The sequence below is a fragment of the Solenopsis invicta genome, chromosome 7, assembly GCF_016802725.1.
Source record: "Solenopsis invicta isolate M01_SB chromosome 7, UNIL_Sinv_3.0, whole genome shotgun sequence".
Taxonomy (NCBI): Eukaryota; Metazoa; Arthropoda; class Insecta; order Hymenoptera; family Formicidae; genus Solenopsis; species Solenopsis invicta.
In genome coordinates, this window is record NC_052670.1 from 10,094,744 (window position 1) to 10,118,445 (window position 23,702).

General features: G+C 32.5%; 1 protein-coding gene across 17 annotated transcripts in view; it reads left to right on the plus strand.

The window, feature by feature from the left end:
- The first annotated feature begins 5,543 nt into the window (after positions 1–5,543).
- The window catches only part of LOC105200077 (electroneutral sodium bicarbonate exchanger 1), a 66,714-nt gene continuing 48,555 nt past the window's right edge, over positions 5,544–23,702 (plus strand). For 5 of the 17 annotated variants that reach the window (XM_039452192.1, XM_039452194.1, XM_039452198.1 and 2 more), the window contains exon 1: positions 14,092–14,466. In XM_039452192.1, coding sequence (XP_039308126.1) covers positions 14,453–14,466 — 14 coding nt within the window. In that variant the 5' untranslated portion in view covers positions 14,092–14,452. Of the gene's footprint in view, positions 5,808–9,253; positions 9,346–14,088; positions 14,467–20,408; positions 21,175–21,220; positions 21,432–23,702 lie in introns of those variants that run through there. The other 12 variants (XR_005575286.1, XM_039452186.1, XM_039452190.1 and 9 more) reach the window with 8 other exon arrangements.

The window sequence follows — 23,702 nt, forward strand, 5'->3', positions numbered from 1 at the left end:
CGTTAAAGGATCATCTCGTTATGATCTCTGTTGATCTTAGAGGAGGAGCTTTAAACGCTAAGATTATTTTGAACGTTGAGGCGCCGATTGCCCAGTGGAATTTAAAGAGGACTCTTTCACCTTCCAGCAAATATTTGCTAGCAACGTGGCCGGGAAAACTATGCTCCGGTGCCCATCGATGTCATTCGAGCCAGCTTCAAGCTCGCACCGTCACAAGTGCATTGCAAATACGGGACCTGTCTACACGAAGTCATCGATTTTCACAAAAGGAAAATCCATCCTATATGTTCTCAATTTTCCCTGAATGTGGATTTTGCCTTGTGGCAAAAAATTATCTCAAAGTTATAATTGTTTGGATGCTTGTATTCTTTGTTAGATTCTTCAACTTCTTTGTTGTAAATTTTATAAACTTAAAATCGATTTTTACAAGTCAGCCAATGACAAAATATATATTTTATAATATAACTTTACAAGTGTTTTACATAATATTATTTCTATTATTTAACTAGTCAAAGAGTTAAAAACTTTACTCGAATCCATTAAATACATTGATTTTATTCAAATTTAAAGTTGAAACATTTCTACTTCGAACCATTCGACTGAGCGATTTGTTTTTTTTATCTGAGGTTAGCACAAATAATTACAGTTTTCAACCACACAGTTGCAATAAGTCAGGGGTCATCTGTTTTTAGCTTTACAAAACTAGATATTAAAAAAATGATGGTAAAAAAAATAAAGAAGTTGCCAACTGAATTATCAATTATTTATTTTGCGAAAAATTCTGTCAACGTAAATTTAATCATGACGATGGTTAAGCGGATACGTCAAGGTGCTGATCCATAGGTTGCAGGCAGGTGTCCGGAGTAAACTATGCGGATAAATACATACGTATACGCGCACCCGATAATATTTGACTCGAGAGTGAGAGGAAAGGAGGTGCGCCCGGTTTGTTCCTGCCCGTGCTCAAACATAGGACCTTCCACACATGGGCCTTGCCTGGCCTTATCTCGATTCTTAAACAAAGGAAATGTCAGTGGAAGAGCCACGCTTCCTTATCTGATTCTTTCTCATCGTCACGTCGAAGCCAGCTATCCCCGATCTCGCTTCTGTGTTATTCTTTCGGTTCATAACCATCTCGGTTTAGGACTTTCATTTATTGCCATTCATTTTCGCGCCAGAGCTTTCCACGTTAGCTATGAGGCGAGACACTTGCACGTTTGTTTTCTTAAGATGGTAAGATGACCGAACCTTCGGACATGTCAAAGAAAATGCGTGCTTAACAGCTTAGCGGCTTTAGCCAATTTTCGAGGATACTGATCTTCAGGATGGAGATGATGTTTAATTTTTTTAAAAAAACAAGAAGTATATGAATTTGTAAAATTAAAAAAAAAATTACAATCAAATGGGTAAATGAGAGTTAGTTGCTGTTGTTGAAGTGCAGAGAATTTAATTTTTACAAATTCGAAACTGCATTTTGCATTTCAAGATACATTAATAAATTTCGATACTATTTCGAGTCATCATCAGCGTATAAATTGACGAAACGACTAACTCTTATTTGCTCATTTGATTGTAATTTCTTTTGTTTAATTTTTGGTAACGTTTGTCAAATCAAGTATATTGGATGGCGATGTTTTGAAGTAGCAAAACATATGTAAAATGTTTAATTATCTTAATTAAATCTATAAAATGTACATTTAAAGATTTTATACATATTATTTTGCTATCGTCCTCCTTTAAACGTATTTTTATCTGTAATTAGATTTGGATTATGCGCATATTAGAAGATAAACATTATAACATACAATTATTTATGTTAATTAATTAAAAAAGTGTGTGCAATTTTTTCCTTTTAATTTTGAGTAGAATGAAAAATATTTATGCAAAGTATTTTTTTTATATCGGAATACATCGTTTTAATTTGTATTAAAAAAATAATTTTGTGTAATAATGTTTTCCTTTTTTTGTAAAAAGTATTTTTAAAAATTAAAATATATAAAAATTTCTACTATACGTATATGTATATGTATATGTGTATATGTATATGTATATATATATATATATATATACATATATATATAATAACAAAGTTAATAGTATAATGAAATTAACAAAGAAAATATATGTATATAAATTTGAAAACTTAGATGAGACAAATAAAATTTATTATTGTATTAATTTCTATCTCTTATTATATATATTTTTTATATTTTATATTTTTTAATTGTATGAATTTCTTTTATACAATAACTTGTTTTAATTATTACAATCAAAATTATTCTTTAAACTTGTTAGTATGATACTGCCATCTATCGGATGATTTCTTGATTCAATAGTGAAGCTATAGAGGGTGATTCGTAATGTGCCTACTTTTTACCATAAGAGCATGATTTACCGACGAATATGTATTTTTACCATATTATTATTTAGAAATTACAAATGCATGTTCCTATGGTAAAAAGTGGATACAACCATTAAGAATTACCCTGTATTTAGAATGTGAATCAAAACATGATAATAAAAATATAAAATAAAAAAGATACAAATTAATAATACATAATTTAATAATAAATAAAAAACAAATATTATTATTATAAAATATAAAAATGTACAATATAAAAATAAATTAATTTAGCAGCATGTATAACACTACTGTACAGCATTAGTGCATAGAAACCTGTTATATCGATATATCAAAAGTTCTCACAAATGGATAAGTTACCAACATCCAGGATGTTATCATGGATGTATAAGAGAAAATTTGGATAATCAATTGTTAGTATCGCTCTAAGAAAAGCGATTAACTATTGGTTATATTTTGTATATCATTGTAAGTTGTAATTACAATTTGGAATATAATTAATAAATATATCTCATTTGTTTATTTCATTTATTTATCAAAGCTTTTAATATAAATTAACAAATCATATTTTTTAAAAGTTATATTTACATGTTACAATTTTTAAAAATAATTATTGCAAATTAAATTTATAATCTTTTAATTTAGATAGCTTCTTTTATATATATATATATATATGCTGTAGAATTAAATATAAGTTATTTACTTTTATCCTTTATACATATTATAAACATAATAATATGTATATAATAACAAAATTTTAATTTGATTTATATTTTGTGTTTATCTTGTACAAAAACAAAGAATATCGCAGTTATGCCAATATAAACTGTCCTGATAGTAAGAAGTTAGCAATATGACAGTTATTTAGTAATCAATTTGATTAATATATCGCAGTAGATTAGTCCAACTGCGTGCGCATTAAATTGTGTTTCGCCATCAGCATTCATAAATGTAATGACAGTTTGACGTCAGAAATCGAGCAAATCTGCTGAATACAGTTTCATGAAAGATTGATAATGGAAATCTCCTATAAATCTACGATAAATGAAAACGAAAATAAAATTATATTAAATCAAGTTATTTTCATTAATTTATTCAATTTAAATTTACGAATACTTTTTCCGATATAATTTATTTTATAAATTTGTTTTTAAATTTATTTTACAATTTTAGAATCATTCTCAATGATAGTGATGGGAAACAGTGAAATCTATTGATAATTAAAGAACGGGTCGACTACTTATAAGCGCGTTGGATCGATGTTATCTACTTTCGTCATTTTTTTCACAAAGAGAGCCTGACATTTACGAAGTGCATCTGAGTGAAGCTGAGCCAACTAGCTTTCAACATAATAGGCTCATTTCTTGACGGACGGTCTGGTAATAACTGATCTCAGACACTTCTTCGAGTATTATATATTCATGTCAGGACTAAAGATCGATTGCATTATAGGAAGTAGAATTTTCTGCCTTCCGTTCAATCCTAACTTTTGTAAGCAACTTCAACTTTCGTTACTCTATATCGCACTGGATCTATATTTTTCTATAGGATGGAATTGTTTTATCAGAGTTAACTTTCCTTACTTTCCTCGTTACTAGGATTAAAGAAGTGTCAACGGAAGAACTTGTAATTTAATAAAGAAAATATATCTACTTACATTATGGCCACATTTTGAGCCATAATTTTATATAATTAGTGGTATTTGTTACCAATAATTAGAGTAATTTATACGTACATCTAATATATCTAATTATTATTATATAAAAAATAAAATCTGTTTTATCATTTGTAGTTATTAATAAATATTGATATATAATTATATAATATAAAAATTTACCAATGCTAATTTAAATTAATGAAAATAATAAATTAAATTTATTTTTTGTATATTAATTGAGACAATTGAAATTGATTTTTAAGACATCTTATTTATATTTTTTGTGTGCTTATTTCAAATAATTTATGTTAATAGGCATTTTAACAAAAAGGAGTATCAAAATCGTTATTTTTTAACAATGTATATATTTTATATATGTTTTCTAAAAACACATACTAATAATGCAATTTTCTATCTTCTTTAAATTGCTCAGAAATAAATCGCGAATAGGTCTATTGAACTTCAACGCAAGAAATTAACGCAATTAGCTTTTAGTCAGCAGTTCGTACTCTTTGGGGGCAATGAACGACCTTCAGACATCCTTTCACCCTGCCGTGCCAGCGTCCTGTCGAGCCACCCCCAAACGCAGATTTTGAAGATACTCTTTACCCGTTCTTACCGTTTGCTCTGAATACTTTATGATGACAATAGATAGATCTGTATGCGTAGGAGAACAATTTAAATTTTGGCAATGATAAATCTTCGAAATTTGATATTGATCTGAATTGTTTTCGAAATAAAACTGCAATTCGAATGCTATAGGCTATTTGCAGCTGAATCAGCATCCAACAACTAAAATCAATACTCTACACTAAGAAAAGAGAGAAGATTGATCTTAAAAAATGTATTTTTTCTCCTTTCTGTATATTTAAAGGAAGGCAATTATTAATAATGCCTGATCTCTCTTTATTAATAAATATTACATGCAATTACGAGAGAGAATAATAATATATTTCTATAAATATTTATATTGATAGGGAAATATAAAAGAACTGATTTTATATAACACGATACGAAATATAATATGCAATACACATGTAAATTTATAATAAATATAATATAATCGTACTATAAGAAAATTCAGTTAAATTGAGAAAATTGAAAATTGAAATGAAGATATTAAAGATAAATAAAATTTCTTTATTTTGTTTTGAAGTTTATATATATTTTATGTTTAATATCTCATTTATGCATAGAAAACCATTAATATTTTAGACGCGTGTGCGATTACTACAGGGTTAATCGATTAATCACCGCTTCGTCAACTCGCGTCCCGCGAGCCCGTCTAATAGTTTACCTTGTTCACTTAACCGTGTCTACGATAATTATCGATCTGTCAAGGAAATCCCCGTGGATCTCCGAGCAGGTAGGCAGGACGTGGAATCAACGGGAGGCACTTGGTACGCGCGGCAGATCGCCGATGGACGCTAACGCTAAGAGACGGCGGGGCTGGTCGCACGAGCGAGGAGGAGTGTCGTCCACGTGGATCAATACCGAAGAGCGTACAGGCGCCTCCACCTTTTGCGAGAAGCAGTACTCTCGCGCCGCGGACACGCGCCGCACGCTCTCCACCGTCGATCCTTCGTGCAAAGGTCCGAGGGTTGGCACGGCGACGCCGTCGTTGTCCGCCCGGCGTTCTCCTTCGTCCTCACCTTGCACGGAGGATGCGAGTCGCCTGCCGATCGGGAAAGAAGGATCTTTAGATCTCGTGCGCGACGTGCCTTACCCGCTCCCGCTTGCCCGATGTATTTTTCTTTCATCTTCGTTACATCCGGGTATACACAAGAGGTATTCTTCGATTTGTTAGCTTCCATGTGAAAAAAAATCTCGCGTGTATTATCCCTGGTCCCTCTCGCTCCCTCGCTTCATTTTCTTGTATGATGTACTGTATTTTTGTATTTTTTATAACACCTCTCTCCATTTCTGTGGTACGTGTTTACTTGGCGCGTCGCAATAAATTTCTTCGGATTCGGTTAAGTTATTCGCAAATAAACTTGAACATTTTATCTTAGAAAAAGACAAAGAGGCAGTTTTATTTCCGATAATTTTATTCTATAATTTATCAATAATTTATCACATAAACATGATTATATTAGTTTTTTCATGAATACAAAAGTCGTCTCCGTCTCATTGCGTTTCGCTTCAAGATATTTTTCTCTCGAGGTATTCTTTCTTCTTTACCGATAATGTAAAAGATCATAAACAAGAGGTATTTCCTTTATTTACGTGACATATATTTTGCGTCGTACCACATTTTTCTTTTAATTATTTATTTTTTTATTAACTAAATGTATATTTGTTTAATGTAGACTAAATGTATATTTTTATTTTATTTATTAAATTTTTTTCTTTACTTTCTATTATTAAAAGCTTGAAAATTTAATGTATTGAAGTAGTTTTCCCTACGTGTGTTTTAGGTAATATATGTTTATCGCTATATTTTTCCATAGAATAATTAAAAGGAATTAAAATTAAGTATATCGCGGTAAAATGACGTATACATCATTATAATTTCATAATAACAGAAAATATTCCTTTGTATAAGAAAATTGTCGCTCTTTTCAGGTATGCTGCTTTTTACAGTATTGATTTTTCTCATCATTTGACTATCTCACTTGACATCGTGTAATTGATCCATTATGAAATATCTCCATGCTGTTATTTTGCAAATCGTTTTTACAGTATTCCATTACTCTTACGTCCGGTGATGCTCTAGGGTACAATCATTCATTCAAAAGTGATCTTGAGTTCAATTAAAAACCTTATTGTTAGTGTCTCAAAGCGATGTGATTTTTACTTAGAATCGAGAAAAAATTCATATTTTTTTCCTTTCAGAGTCACGTTTTCTTAGTGCATCACATTATTATGCACCTGTCGGATGACACGTGCACAACTAACAATACGCTTCGAAAAACATTATAATGAGATTGAATATTTTTAACATTATTAAAAGGAGCAAGTATGCAACAAAAGTGCTTCTTTGATAGATAAAAAGATCATAAGCAAGAAAATTTTTTAAAACATTATTATCTCTTTGTTATGTAATTATAATTGCACAAAGCATCTTTGAGACTGTTATAATTTCTGCAACTTTTAAAATTTTTTTTTTTTTTAATTTTCAAGAATTTCTCTTGCGCGAACGAATGAGAAAACTATATAAAGAATATGTAACAAAAGAAAATGCACGAAACAATGAAATATTTTTACATTACGTATTCAAGTCTGACGTTTCATCTTTTTCTCTATATTTTTGTTCAATTCTTATTTTTCTGCTTTGAAAGAAATATATTAGGTAAGAGCGATATGGATATGTGCGTATTCATGGATAAAATAATGTACCGTAATATTGAGTATATGCACCTTAGTAACTGGTACATTGTCGACATCCGACATCCTCGTTTATTGCTGCCACTCGACGTCTTAGAAAATTCCCTCAGGTGCCGTCTTTACGTTATCGCGTTTCAAATTGTCGTCTTATTTTGCCAATCTGTCGCACGTCGAACATGAAAAATAATTTGCCGTCTTCTCTATTGCGTCCTGTGCCGCATTTCAGCTTGCAACAGCTGTGCACGCGAGTTTTACCGAGAGTGCACTAAACTTTCCCGGCGATAAGTGCCGCTGAACTCGCTACAGACGAGATTTTTTTTACTTATCGCTTAGTCACAACTTTATAAGCGTCATACGTCTTAAAATCTTTTTGCACAATTTTCATCCTTGAATTATTTATAATTTTATTTATCAAATTTTTTTGTCAAAGAGACTATATTCACTACGTTTTAATAACAGAAAAAAAAGAGAAAACGAGCAAAGTAAAGTGATGTATTCCACCAGTATTGTAGACTGTGAAATTACACTAGCAATTTGAGAAAGCAAATAGTTAGAAATTCAATATTGACGAGTTTTCTTTTTGGCAACCAAACGTCACAGACTTCTAACAGTGCACATCCACTATATTTGTAAAAAACATAAAAGTAAAAAGATGCATACATTCGTAGCATAAGTCGGGTTTAATTCGTATCGACGTTTGTCTGCATCAAGATACTTAATAATTGATAATTTTAATTATTTTTATCAAATGTTACAAAGTATCACTCATATTGAAAAGGCGCTTCTGTGATTAATTAATAATAAAAATAAACAGTTAACATACACCATTAAACGTATCGCAGAATTATCGATAACATTTTTCTCATTTTTATTTAATGGTTCAAGTGTTTCGAGATTATCTACGTCATTCTACGTTATCGATTCTTTGTCACAATATCAGACTTGGAGAGTATCGATATTGAGAACAATCTATGAAAGAATTCAGTGCATTAAAAAATATTTGATGTACAAAAAACAATAAATTTATATAAAGTTTATGAAGAATATATTTATTTATAAAATATTAACATAGCGCAAAAATTATGGAAAATTTCTGGGGTAAATCGATCAATATTTCTCAAGTATCGGTATGCATGGCAAGCATCCTCAGATAGAAACTGAGGTGAAAGTCATTGTTGCGTTCGGTGACAGAGCGAAGGGCGGTTCGCGTTCGATCGTTCCGCTCGTGGCAGTCGCAGTTGCGAGCGATAGGGCGGAGGTAGTGAAGGTTGCATGAATTTGTAACGACGGCTTTTTATAGGCGGCATTTATCCCTGTAATTCGCCGTCGCCAGGTCAAGGCGAGACGCGACGTTAAACTCTGGTGAATCGACGATTCGCATGTTTAAAGCTACCATCTTTTAATTCCATTCAAATCCCTTGACGTTATTCCCCCCAAAGGGATCGCTTCATTTTGGTCCCGTCGCAAAAAATTAATAACTTTAATAAATTCAACCGTTTACAATTGCAAGTTTCTTTAATACCTTTTTACGAAATTGACAACTTGAAATTTAGCTTAATTGAAATGAAGAAAGTTTCAGATTAAATTATTGTTTTCGATTTTTCCAAATTTGACTTAAGGGAAGCTTTGTTGCGTCATAGCTTCGTGTGTAAGCGCGCTTCCCTGTAATTAATTCTATATTTAGTTCTTTCTCTCGATTGTCTCGTTCATTCAAGAAAATAAGTTTGTTTCGCAACGGAGAACACGTGCTCTCCAACTTTTCTAATTTTTCACCGGCATGAAATCTTCGAAATGTCGCACACGAGAGTAATAATACGTTTCAAGAGAACATCAAAACTTCGTTGATTGAAATCTAGACGATTTTATATTCGTGCAAGAAGTGTGACGTCTCTCTCTTTTTCTTACAGGTAGTTATGCGGGCTGTTTGATAGAACGTGATCGACTCAGAGGAAAGGAAGTTACAATCAGGGTGCATTCAAGACTGCTAGTAAATCAGGAGGTAAGTACACATATATAGCGAATATATATTAAAGGCGCTTTACGATATGATATTTCACATGCTGTAAGTTATAATATCGGATTAAATCGCGTATGTGCAGCGAACGGTAATATAAGCACATTATAATTAATGATTAGGCATTAATTATTGTTACAGTATTAGTGTGATTTACGAAAGCAACATTATTCGGAATATGGTACTGCAATAAACAAAAGTAATTTTAATTGGACCGCTTAAATGAATAACTCAATTTAATAGAGAAACGCTAAATACAGTCGAGATTGGAACTTGTCAATATTTAATACGTAAATTTTAAATATATTTCCCATCTTTATTAACTGCGTGTCGAACATAATCGGTTTTGTAACGTAACTTGTTACGCAATCATAAACTGAACTTGAAGTTTCCATTAGACTGCATTAGAGCTTCCCTTCTTGCTTTCGCTAACTTTCAAGCATATACTCACTTCGCTTTAAATGTACACTAGTTTTCGGAAAGTTTAGGAACAAAATGCAAACCTTAGAAATAATATTACAATAGAAATTAATCATCAATTTAATAACGATGCTATAAGTATCTTAGAAATTGTAAAGAACTTATTTCGAAAAATATTCAAGACCACTGTGCGTGGACGCGCGGTTCATACAAATTAAAAATGTATTAAATATTTACATGTTAAATATTATTCGGCAGACAAGATTCAGCTTTGATCGTATTTGACGCTTTTCTACTTAATTATGATGACATTAAAATAGTTTTTATTATTTAATTCTTTTATAAGTAAATTAGCTATTAATTGGATAAGTACGATAATAAGTACATTTTAAGATTACTAGATCAGAGTGTATTTACTTCAATTGAGTATAGATTAGGTTCAAGAAATTTGATTTGGAGTGCACTCTTTAAGAATACGATCGAGAAACTAGTCTCTCATAAATTATGTAATTGTCCCAATCCGCTTAATCTATCAGCATCGTCATAAAATTTGCATTGCTCTAAACACGTAAGTAAAATAACAGATGTGTAATAAACGCTCGCGATTAAGCACATGTTTTATACATTCTACTCGGTTAGATTTAAAGACAGATTATTTGCAACGTGATATTTTTCATTGTTATTACGTAAAGCGGGGGATATCATTTATATTCAGCGATTATCCCAAAACGAGAATGTTTCTGAATTAGTTACGCATGATATAAAGTTGTTTGGCACATATTATCAGTCACGTACCATTTATTGAGAGATTCCACCGGCTTTGGCCGAACGACTTACGTGTTATTATAATGGGGCTGACGGGTCAGGCATTATCGTCCCATCACGTGCTTATACGAGATATACGTTAAATTGGACTCACATACGATTAACGTATGCTGGTCCTGTACCGCCTAATTTATTAGACAACAAGGACGAGTCGGGAGATAACGAGGAAAATGATGAGACGTCGGTGACAGGACACTATTTACGAGTCTTTAGTGCGTACTGATTGGCTCTAAAAAGACTCACGGTGCCTAAACAGACGTTAATTGAGAGCGGTTTAACGCGAGGGGCGCTATAAAGAATGGAAACTCGCCTCGCATACATACGTTACGCAAGTCATGACGAATAGATATTTAAGAACGAATTTCCTTTTAATGAAAATTTTATAGGCAGTTTGCTTACATTCAATTCATTGAAAGATTTTCCCGAATTAAATGCCGGTTATGGGTAAGTGATCCCCGCTTTTTTTTTTTAGATTGAATTTATTCGATAAAACTTTCGCAAGAGATTCGTTGGAAACTCGATTAATCTTAAAAATTAAAATTAAAATTTTAGGATTTTCTCTTTCGACCGAATTGTAAGTATGTGCGCCAGGGAGAAATACTTTTCGAAACTTGAAATTCTTCAATATATATTTTATTAAATAATACGTCAAATAATTCAAGAATGATTTATATACGCGTCCGTAGTTACAAAGAGTTACAGATATCTCTTTTTCTCGTTTCTCGACATTCCGCGAGCAAATGTTTTGAATCATAATTCAAGCGGTACACTAGCGCAAAATGCGAGTAATATTTCTTTGGATGAAAAGATCAGAAGAAAAATCGCTGTTTACGTATTGTTTGTATTTAATGGTTGAAAAGATATGAACGATAACTGCGACGCACATTGTACAGCGCGACAACGCGAAAGTTTGCATTATTCGAATTCTCTGCTAGACAGCGTGTCTTTCATCAAGCATCACGGCAATGATAACAGATCGTTTCTTCAATTGATAGGCACGACTATCTTTTACGGCTACCGTAACGTGATAATGAAACTCGTAGCGATAATGCGTAATAACCCACGTTTCGAGCGCGTTTTTAACTTTTATCTGGAGTGCGCGAGCATCTGCGTCTAATTAAGCCTGTATTATCGTGAAATTGGTATTAACTCGCTACCTCTGGCTCTCAGCGGTTTGCGTCGCTCCTCGTCGTTTAAAAAAAGACGAACAATAACGCATACGCTGTAGAGATCTATAAATTTACATAATAAGAAATTTAAATGAGCGATTGCACAACAGTTAGGAAAAAAATTTGAATAATTATGAAAAATGACAAAAAACTCAATCGATTTAACATCGATTTCGTCGTTATATCACGCACGCGTTATTTTTGTCAATGGAGTTAAATTCTGACTGAAAATATAAAAATGCATCTAAAACGGGAGAAAAGACTCGTTTTATTGTTATTATTCCAGCGAAACGAAATTTGAAGATAATTGCTCATTAAACAACAGATTCAAAGAGTTTTACATTATTAGTATTACGGGTTTCTTCTCTAGCATTTTTTCTTTCCTTGTAGTAATTCAATTATACACCTGTTAAAAGTAATTCAATAATTACTAATTAGTTCATGAATATGTAGAGGCATACATATGGTTTCAGGATGTATAATGCGCGATTAAACAAATTGATCGTATCCTCCTGCGAGTGTGACCATAAATGTTGTATGCAATATTCATTCGCGCTATTAATTATTTATGACGTATGCGCTACTTGTCACTCCTGTTCGCTAAAGCGGCGTAACCAAGATTCTATCGGAGTCAGTCGTTTAGACAGCATTATTCCATAGAATTATTTCCCCAGGCTCCACGTTCATTCGCAACAACGGCTATTACATTTCAGCTCGAAACTTCTGTTGGTTTCAACAGACTCTCCTCTTGCATGTAACGCGTGAAGGGAGTAACTGATTATTTCACACACAAGTATTTCTCTGATAATTAAATATTTTTTTGTAGCGCAAAGTTATTTTAGTAATCTTTAAAATTTTCACTAACGAGATAGATACGCAACATGCTAAAATAATACGTTTCATCATCAGCTATAGTGAGATAATATAGAGATAACAATATTATTGATAAATGCAAATAATTAATTTACAAAAATTCATACAAGGAAACAACAAGCATGATTCACGTTTCTCAAGTAAAACATTATATCATGCACATCTTTCTCTTGTTCGGAGCTAATCAGGAATGCCACTGTTGTGCGTCCACGTGCTTGTATGCACAAGGCAATCCCGCGCACATTCGCATCCGTACGTCAAACCTATTATTGCAAAGGTGTATTATAATGATTTCCAATAACACTAGCGATTTATGAGTGATTCATATAATAAAAAAACGTGTATTAGTGTACATGCGTGCGCTACAATGCAAACCGATGGCTGCAGTCAACACGCATTAGAGATATATAATCCGATTATACTTTGAACTGTTGTTTAGCGCACAAATAACTTCTTAAACGACATAATCGCCATATTATCCGCGCGATATCGCATAGATAATAATTCTTTTACAAATGCCGATATATTGAATTAGTTCAATCTCTTATCATCTCACTGTAGTTTTTCTATAAGTTCTTTTTTTATTTACGTTTGATAACATTATCTTCAAATTGACATGAGGATTTTATATTTAATACTAATAGTTTTGAATTATATAAACGTTATGTAATAATAAAATTCAGCAAAAGTAGTTAGTAAGACGAAATAAGAGCCGATGGATTATCACAAGAATCGCTGTTTATTCAAACAGATTTGCTTTCCTTATTTGGAGAGCCAGAAGTACGTCTGCTGTGTCGCTACGATCGGAATGTTCACACATCGTGAAATAATATTATTCACTTTGCGTCGTTTAATTTTAGAGCATCGATAATTGAATAGTACTAAATTTGGCGAAAATAAATATTTTTTTAATCGTCACGTATAATATTCAACTGATCTTTTATTTCTATTATTTCTCTCTCCCTTTCTCTCTCTTTCTCTCTCTCTCTCTTTGTTTCTCTCTTTCTCTCAGACTATTGATGCTCATCATACTATAATACACAAGAGCAAATTGAAAAATCAAGTTGATCGTTGCTTCAAGAAATTCGAGACGTATGCCTAATGTATATACACCTTCACTAACAGAAGAGGATTAATTATTTTCCATCTACGTAGAAATTTCAGCGAGAGTTGCAACGATGTGTAGCTTCTTCGGAGTTGCGGGCTAGTCATCTAGGATGACCTGACAACATCGTTTACTCTATGATTGTTACATCGTCACCGATTTCGAAATGACAGAATGATACCCCTCCATGACAGTCTGACCGGATTCCCGAGCATATCTCGGCACTATCTGGGCGGAGTTTCCTTATCAGAATCACCGGATGACTGTCTCCGCGCTGCTGCCAGCCACCGACTGGTTGCTGAGACTGGCCGATTGCTGCTCGTCGCTAGCACCGAGGAGAGCGCGATCGGAAGCTATTATCTGGCTGTCAGCCGATGGTAAACAGTCCTCCGGCATACACCGCGGTGCGCAGACGTGCGTACGTACGTAGTGCAACGTGTGCATGTGTGCATACACGTGTATATGTGGGCGTACCTATAGAGAGAAAGAGAGAGAGAGAGAGAAAGAGAGAAAGAGAGATAGCAGTAATTGAATGCACATTCTCGTCTGTCCACGCGCGCTTTATTTACTCGTAAAGCGGGGCGACTCCGACATGAGGACCACCGTCTGACATTGCAGCCAAAAGTGCATTCACTATCGTGCTTATCGTCGCGGCGACGGATCTCTTCAGGTGCAATCACCGGTGGAGCTCCAAGAAGACATGCAATTGGACAAGTAGGGTCTTTAATACTCATGTGGCACAATTCTACTCTTGTTACAATTAACTTGTTAATTTGGAGATGGCGTTCTTTTCGACGCTGCTTTTTATTATACCTCTTCAATGCGATAAACGACGCTGGTAAAACCAGGCTGATGCAGAGATTAGTTATTGCAAATTTATACTTTCAATCGGACTTATTAGATGAAGTTAATATACATATACGTATCGATTAAAATCATTTTTATCTGGTGATAAATCTCATTTTGTATGAGTATCTCATTAGTTATTTAGATTATTTGAATCGTCGCCATGATGATTAAGGCTACTAGATTGATCGATACTGCAATCTGAGCAACAGATGTTGGCGCAATTTGCGCTCTCCTTTCCATCGTATTTATATTGGATCACGGTTTGTTTCCCCAAGATTCTTGATGCACTTTTCCCCGCTTTTCGAACGATCGTTGTGAAAACACAGAAGCTGAAACTACGAAGCTATCGATAATAACGAGTAAAGTGTGCCGACCAATTCCAGCGTGTTTTGATATTCATTAGTAAAATTTCTCAAAAAAACTTATTACCAGGGAGGAAAAGAACGCATTAATATTTAGAAATATTGATGGCGTGCTACGAAAAAGACAAATTATAGTTTTGTTTTATTACGATTAATAACATTTCTGCTTGAAATGTTAAGATTAAGTTACAAAACGTTTTTTTGGGGGGGGAGGGGGAAATTTTACTTGAAATATATAGTACACGTAACTATGTTATATCGAGTAAAATTTTCTTAAATAAAAATGTTTTGGAATGTAGCTTAAGAAAATTTTATTTACACGATGTAAAAATATAGACATATTAATTACTATTGATATTAAGACCGATATGATACTGATAATCACTAGTAAAGTAGGAAAATAATTTATGCGAATGAAAATATTTGCGTTGGACGCACAAGTTGGAGCTAAGTGTAAAATTGTTCAAGCGTAAAATTGACACCCTAGACGTGTCTGATGTCTAAAAATTGAACAATCGACCAGCCAACTCATAATCAACCATACTAATCATACTAATCATACAATCATGCATTGCACGAAACGTATTTAATTCCAGTGCAGTAGCCTTGAATTAATTTCACCTTGCAACATGAAACGTGAATAGAGTCGACCGGATATTTAAATAAATCTTCTCCTTTTCATGCGTATGCGCTCAATCCGTTCGTAAAAATCATGGGAGAATAATTATTTCGCAATATCTAACTGTTTATCACGTGCTGACCCGCACTTTGACCCAAGTAACGTCACATCACATGAATTCTCTTATCGGCGTTTACATGTACTCGATTCTACATATACAATGATTATCGTTATCGGAGCAGCGAACCTGGAAAAAAATATCAGCTAATCGAGACAAAATTGATAATGGACATGTGACACGCAAATTTCTTGCAATTGCATTTGAATTATCTAAGTAATCTATATATCATTCAGTACACCGGAAAATATGCGGAAGCAAATATCGACGGTATTGCGTAATAATTTCTGTTTGTATCAGAGATCTATAAGTGAATGAATTTTAGTAAATCTAAGTAAATGATCTAAAAAAATAAAAAATATATACACGCAGGATAAGAAAGTAAAAAAAAGCAGCATTAAAATTTTGCAAAAGATGTTATTTTACAAAAATAGAAAAAATAGATTAAATAAATTTATGCCTAGGTAAATTGTAAAATAATGAAAAATATACTTTTGCTGTTGTTATGAATAAGAATAGAATTTGACAGGTAATTTCAGAAAATAATACAAACCGCGCTAATACATATCAAAATGCAATATTTCTTCGTTAAAAATTAATGCGATTCAGGGCAAAAATTACGTACTGACGCAGTTTCAGAGTTATTTTAGAGATGCTGAAAAAGAAGGTTGTTAAAAAATAACAGTTTATTCAGGAATAATCGACCTTTGACCTCTCTTATGCTTTAAAGGTGCATAAAAGTTCTATTGGTATTTAGAGTGATAATCGATTGCTTTTTCCACTCGTTCCTCTTTTTACCGACAAGATCTCTATTTTGCGACTCTCCTCTCAAGATAGAATAACATTTTTCTTGATCTACTTGCACGTGCTTTATAAAATTGCTTCGGACGGGTTTGCTGCTCTCGTGTAAATGATTTATGTCGTGATGCGAAATATTGCAAAAGATTCAACGAGCCACACTAACGCGTTTTGACATTTAAAGCCTGCGATCAGCCAACTTTTCATCGGTGCATATCTAATTGTATAGCTACAAATTATGAAAATGTTCATGTTATAAAAATAATTGACGATGGATGTGTACGCATAGAATAATTCCAAAAGTTATAAAATCGTAATATTTTACATATAAAAATTATAAAATTTTGCTTCGCAACAATAATTTGATGTAAATTTTTTATATATACATGTATAGTTTCTATTTATATATTTATTCTGACATTATTTATGAATTACTTTATGCATTCGAGAACTTTAATATGCAATGTGTTGAGGTCATCTTTATTAATAACATCACTCTACGCTTTGTTAGGCATAAAGTACAGGAATTATAAGAACATTTTCGACCACGAGAACACCACATTTTCTACATCAGCGTTATTCAAAATTAGTCTCAAAAGTGGCACAGTGTATCACATCAATCTCTCTCTTACTCTTCCCATTATACCTGCAAACATTCATCTTTCATCCTAGGGAAATGCAGTAGTTATTTAAGGCTGCTTTACTTGTGCCGAGAGTTTCGCTTGTTTCAATTGGTGCTACGTTAACGTAAAGCAGCTCTTAATACTTTTGTATGGAACAATTGTATAATGGAGAAATGTAAATGGAGAATTGAAAATAACATTAAATGCGACTAAAAGATGACATCGTGCTGTCTGCTTTTGATAATTCTAAATCAATCTGCTTCAGCAATTAATACTATTTTTTCAAAATTATAAATTACTCTTAAACATGTCATTCGTGTCTGTTCCTCGTAAATCGTAAATTAATAAAAATTATTAATGATATCCGTTTCTTAGTACCAATAAAACTGATATCAGCAAACGCCAAGTTACATGTAATGCAAATGTTAGTTGTAATTTCTCACTCAACAATGTAATTGTTATATAACACTCTCGTTATATAACATTGTTGAGTGGAAAATTACAACTAAAATTTGCATTACATGTAACATGCATTGTGTAACTTAATTGGAATTTGCTGGGATTTTACTATTTTTATAAATTTTATTAAATGTGTCATTTAAATTCCGCTTGTAAAATTACATTTTGATAGGTAACCGCAGTCTTGATTTACGAAGTGATAATTACGACGGAATTACTGTTTCGTGAGTCATGCCTATTAATCTTACGTGTCAGTTATCGCCTTTGATCAATTTCATCGTCTTAATCTTCTCGCTTTAATCTGCTCGAATTCTCAGTCCTCAAATAAATATCATTGATATATATGTATTTACGAGATAGCACTATTTAAGTATTGGAGATTGTTCGTTATTTATTAATTCCTTCACGGAAATATTGTTCGATCGATTAGTACGTTGACATGCGACTTGTTGCGACTTATTCAAGAAAGATAGATTATATTCAATAATGGTTCTGCTATTACATTGCATGAATAATGTATTTGCTAAGTAAGAGAATTAGTAATTATTTAAAAAACAATTTTGTTATGTATAAAGTATATCCAACTCTTGATTTTAAATATAACGGTAAATTCTTTGATAAATTATAACACTGAAATAATTATAAAATACGTAATACAAATATATTCTCACGCTATGGAATTGAATAAATGGCACATTTATGAAGGCATATTTCCATAAATAATTAATTGTTATAAAATACGACTTTTTAAAGTAAAATTGTAGAGCAAGAATAAAACATTGATGTTAATGTTCGCAAAGTAGTGTCGATTAATCGAACCACGTTATATTAAAAAAAATAACAGGTTCTCAAATATACAAATTTTAAACAATGCTTTAGTTTTCTCGAATGCTCAATGCAATTATTTTCTATGTAATTTTCCCGTTTTTAAGAGTATTTACGTAAATGCTCGTAAATGCATAATCCGTTTTGCACACATTCCTTTAGACCTGTAGCACGATTTCTGAGAGACGAACAATTACGAATATTTAACTGACGCTTACTTACGAGTCGAGTGTGTCGCCTTTCTCACTTTTATATCAATAAAATGTCAAAGTACCTTACAGACATTTTTGTCTGTCGTTGAAGCTTATTCCGTTTATTTGTTCCATTCATCGTTCTTCATTCGCGAGAAATAAAAAATGCAATTTTGATGCGATACCGTTTGCAAGTCAAGACCACTTGCGCATGACATATGACTCTTTTCAGGAAATTATTATTATTGATTATTCAAAAAGACACAAACGAACGTTTCATGGAAATTGCCAATAAAAGACTATGTAAAATATAACAAATACTTGAAAATTTATATCTAGAGTTATATTAAAAATACCTCTTTTGCACATAAAAGAAACGTTTTATTTCACATTTTTATAAGAAATAAAAAACATATTTCTTTTACATACATATCTTAATAAATATCTTAATACTTATTTATAGTAATTGATATTTTTGAATCGCTATGAAGGAAATTTCAGTGCTCGTTTGACACATCGTAACAAAAACTGTTACATCATTTCGCTCTTGGCACATTTGAAATTAGCACTTATTGCACGGCAAAATTGAAGTGCGTTTGATAACTACTTGCTATTACCAATTGTAATAATTGATGAGTGATATGACAAACATTGATCGTTCTTAAATTCAAATCATCTGTCAGTTACGTATTTAATACGCTGATGAACGAATTATCTTCGACGATTGCCGAGTATTACCAGGCATGTCTACCGAAACAATTTGCAGTTATTTTCATTATCGAGCAATTATCGCTGCATGTCCACGGAAAAGTGTCGTATCACAAGGACCTTTTCATTTGACGTTGTTGCCGCTCGTTAAAGGTCTCATTGGCCTGTCCGCCGACCTCCGCGCCTGATCATCATCCCGAGCATTGTCCGCTTCCTCGTCCAAACTTGTTGCTTGCTTCCAAACCGGAAGCATAGTGCAATTAAAGACGTAGTACTTAAAGTTCCTTGCCTTGCACATTATAGTTACTTACATACTTTCTGTATATAAAATACACTTTACATTTCATTAATCATCAGTCTTTTTTTTAAGAAAAAAAAAGTCTAAGAAAAAGTAGCATATTTGTACATTAATTTTACAAATAGATTTTATTAATTTATGCGTGCCTTTAATGTCTTTTATTTCTAGTATAATTAAAAATTATTTTTTTTTATAATTAGGGAAACTAAAAAATTATTTTACAGATATTAAATTAGTTTTACATCAATATTAGTTATAAACGCCATCCATCTAAGTCAAGGTATGATAAAATGAGAAGCGCAGAGTAACGATTTACGTGTTAATTAACGATATTATACTTGGTGCGGTAGATTATGCGACACTTTGAAATTATTGTTGACTTATTTGACAATGAATTATTAGGAACTGTCTTGCACTTACTATGATGAATTTAAATAAATTGCTAAACGCGTCGATAACGCCCGAGGCACTTCAGAATATAAACTGCACATACAATTTTCAAAACGAAGTATATATCTAGAGGATATATAATTTCACAACATCGGAAGGGGTTTTCCGAGAGCTCTTGAGCAGATATATTTTTAGTATAAGCAAACTCGCTGATATTTGAATACATGACCGAGATTCGAATAATTTTTACATTTTATATTTGATGTAAGAGTTTATTTTACATTTTTTATGCAAAAATTATCTATTTGATAAATTGTTCTTTCAATATGGGTAAATATTTTCAACGCCAAAGGTAAAAAGAAATAGATTCTGAATTACTTTTTTACTGTTTAATTTTTTTTTTTTTAACTAGTTTTCAACTATGTATTTTTTTAAGAATTTTAAAATTTTCAAGACTTTTTTCAACTATAAGAGTTGTGAGTAACTTTTAATAATTGAGCAATTATCATTCATTTTCTTTCCTCGTTTATCAAATCACTCTTTCTTTATTAGAGAAACAACTCGGACGAATAAATCGTTTATTATGGAGCTTCGTACATACGTACAACCTGAATAATCATATTGCGATAATTATCCACTTGACGGCTCGTAATCGGGGGTTCACAATTCGACGTCGACAATGCGATTTTGACATTTACAATTAGTCGAATGATCGCTCGCAGATTACGAGCTGTCTCAAAAATGCGTGAACGAATCAATGAAAGATGCATGGACAATCACTATCTTTGCTAAATAAATTTTTTTTTGCGAGACTAACAACCGGAGATTAAATTAGTTTTTATAATCGTCTCATTCCATTTATTTAACACTTTTCGCAATATGAACTAACGGTCCTCGAATTAGAGAAGATGATTTTAATAAATTACACCAAATTTAATACATTAACATAATTAAGAAGTAAGTATATAAGATGTAGACCTTCAAATAGGACTCATTGAGGGTATATAACGCGGGACCGCGACATCGATGTTATTCTGCTATCTTTCTCCGCGAAGACACTGAGGCAGAGACGACCCTGACAGCACGTGCATGCGTCGTTCGCGTTTATATCGAGCACTGCAATTGCGTTCGTTGCCGAGAGAGCACCTGGCAGCGCCCACGAAAAAGCAGATTAAACGATCCGTACGTATCTTCCCCGCTCTGCCAGCGACTGATTCGCGTCGCGTAAAGCTCGTGTCGCGCCAGTGCATCTGCGACGAGGTGCATGTGCGGTGCGTTTGACCGTTTCCCGCCACGTGTCGTCGGGAAAGAGATATAAGAAATGTCGCGCACCCTCGATGAACGTCAAACGTGTGTGTCGTGTGATTAAGCGTCGCCTGCGTTTGAGGCTAAGGGACAGACAAGAAAAAAAAAAAAGAATTCACCACTTCGGTAACAAGGTAGCGGAAATTTAATTAACGAAAGCTGCCATTTTGATTTATCGTAATAAATTTTGTATTCCTCATTATTTCTTCATTTTATTTTATTATACTCGCCACCGGATAAACGGCAATCAAATAATTCAAATAAACAGGTAAAGAGAATGAAAAGGCCTTCGCAGTTAAAAATAGAAATCTCAAGTATTGAATGAAAACAAGTAGCAAGAAGTTTCAAGTTACAGAAGACCATTATAAGAGAAGATCTATTACAATCTCATTTACGTGCACTTAATATAATTTTTAGTCTTTGTTAAAAAATGACAATGCACAAAATGCTTTTATAAAACGCGCGTCAAAATTAACATCTGCAGCGTAGGTAGATAATCGTAGTGTACCATATCTTCTTTCGTGCTCGTTTATATTATGACGCATTGTCTGGCATAAAGAAGTGTCACGACAACGCAGTACATTACACTTTATCTAACTTCGCGTGTTGTCTTTGTTAATTGGGCGTATCACTGCGTTGTATCAATCTTTGTTTTATTAATTCTTTTATTATTTTTTTCTATATACAATTTTATTATTTTATATGTAAATATGTATACATAATTTTAAATGAATATTACATAATATTTCAATTATAATTTCCATTATAACTGTTTTTTTTGTAATGTAAATAATTGTAATAATTATCAGATTTAATGAAAAATTTTGTTGTTGCATGAATATTTTTACAAAATATCAGAGAAAATGTTATTTATGTGGATATATTTCGTATATTGTTGCATTTACATCATAATGCAAATTGAGTTTTTGAAGTTAATAACCCCGTTTTATTTTCATTACTTCTGCACTTCATCTAATATCTAACATCTACAAATGATTTTAATTTACGTTTCTGCGTAACAATCGATGATGGCCAGAATTCATGTATAACAACATCAAAAATAATTCAATTAATAAATGAACAACAAGTCAATAAAGGATACAAAATATTTTATCATATTTTCGGTTTGGATTAAGAGATTGTAAATATAATTTATTTTAATTGTAATAACATGAAAAGTTACATGGCATAAAGAAATAAACATTTTCTTTGTTGATTAAGAGACGCGGTAGCGTCAATTATATATATACACACACATACACACACGAACACGTATATATGTTTGTGTGTGTGTTTCTATCTGTTCGTGTCTCGTTATTTAATCCCGATTATCTTAAATTAATTTACAAGTCACCTCTTTCCCGTACTATCAAGACGCAATAAATTCGATCATTATTGTTGCCACTTATCAATCAGTGACATTATTGTCTGTCTCTCTCTCATTATCGTCATTACCTTTCATATAATCGCAGACTACTGCGCGTGAGAAATTCGGTAGTCGCATCATCCCAACAGAATAACCAACCACGTGCGAAACTCTGTTCTATGAAGCTGTTGCTCACAATCCAAAATTAAATCGCGATTAATATGGTAATTTAGTAGCTTCTGTAAGGGTGAACGTGGAATATCAAAAGAAACGTGACCGTGGTAGTTACACGATCAATATGCGAACGTAAATGTGTGTATGAACAATTTAGTGTCTATCTTTGTTATTCTAAGAGACTTACATTCTAGATAATAATACTGACCTAAAACTTTTGTTTGCGAAGTACATTGTTTATGCATGATCTGCTACTCGTTCAAAGCTTTTGATCGATCTGTTCGTTAATTACAATCTCGAGAAATCGTAGGTTTAAATTGAAAGGACAAAAGATAAACGCCTGACAGTAAAGATAAACGCCTGACAGTAAAGATAAACACCTGAGTGGAAAATTAAAAGAGAGATATTACTATTTATTTTTCAGACACTTTTAAGTACCTCCTTTACTTATCAGAATCATGCTATTCACCTATTTGTACCATTTAGTTTTGAAAATCACTTTTATACGTTTTGTCACGATATCACCTACTTAACATTAAAGTTGCTTTGATAACCGTTGATAAACGTGAGAACAGAGGAATCAAGAATGTAGCAAAAGGAAATTAGTAAATGTCTCTGAGGAAGAAGATAATTACAAGGGACAAGATGAAGATAACAGACAACTATATTATTATGCTTATTTTTCTTGAGAAAAAACAGCAGAAAATATATTTAATTGGAAGGAAATTAAGACTACACAATAAAATGCTCTTATATAAAACAATCATTAGACCGATTTAGACGTACGGAATCCAAATGTGGGGATGTACAAAAGATACAAATCGGCTAATGATACAACTCTGTCAAAACAATATAATTAGAATAT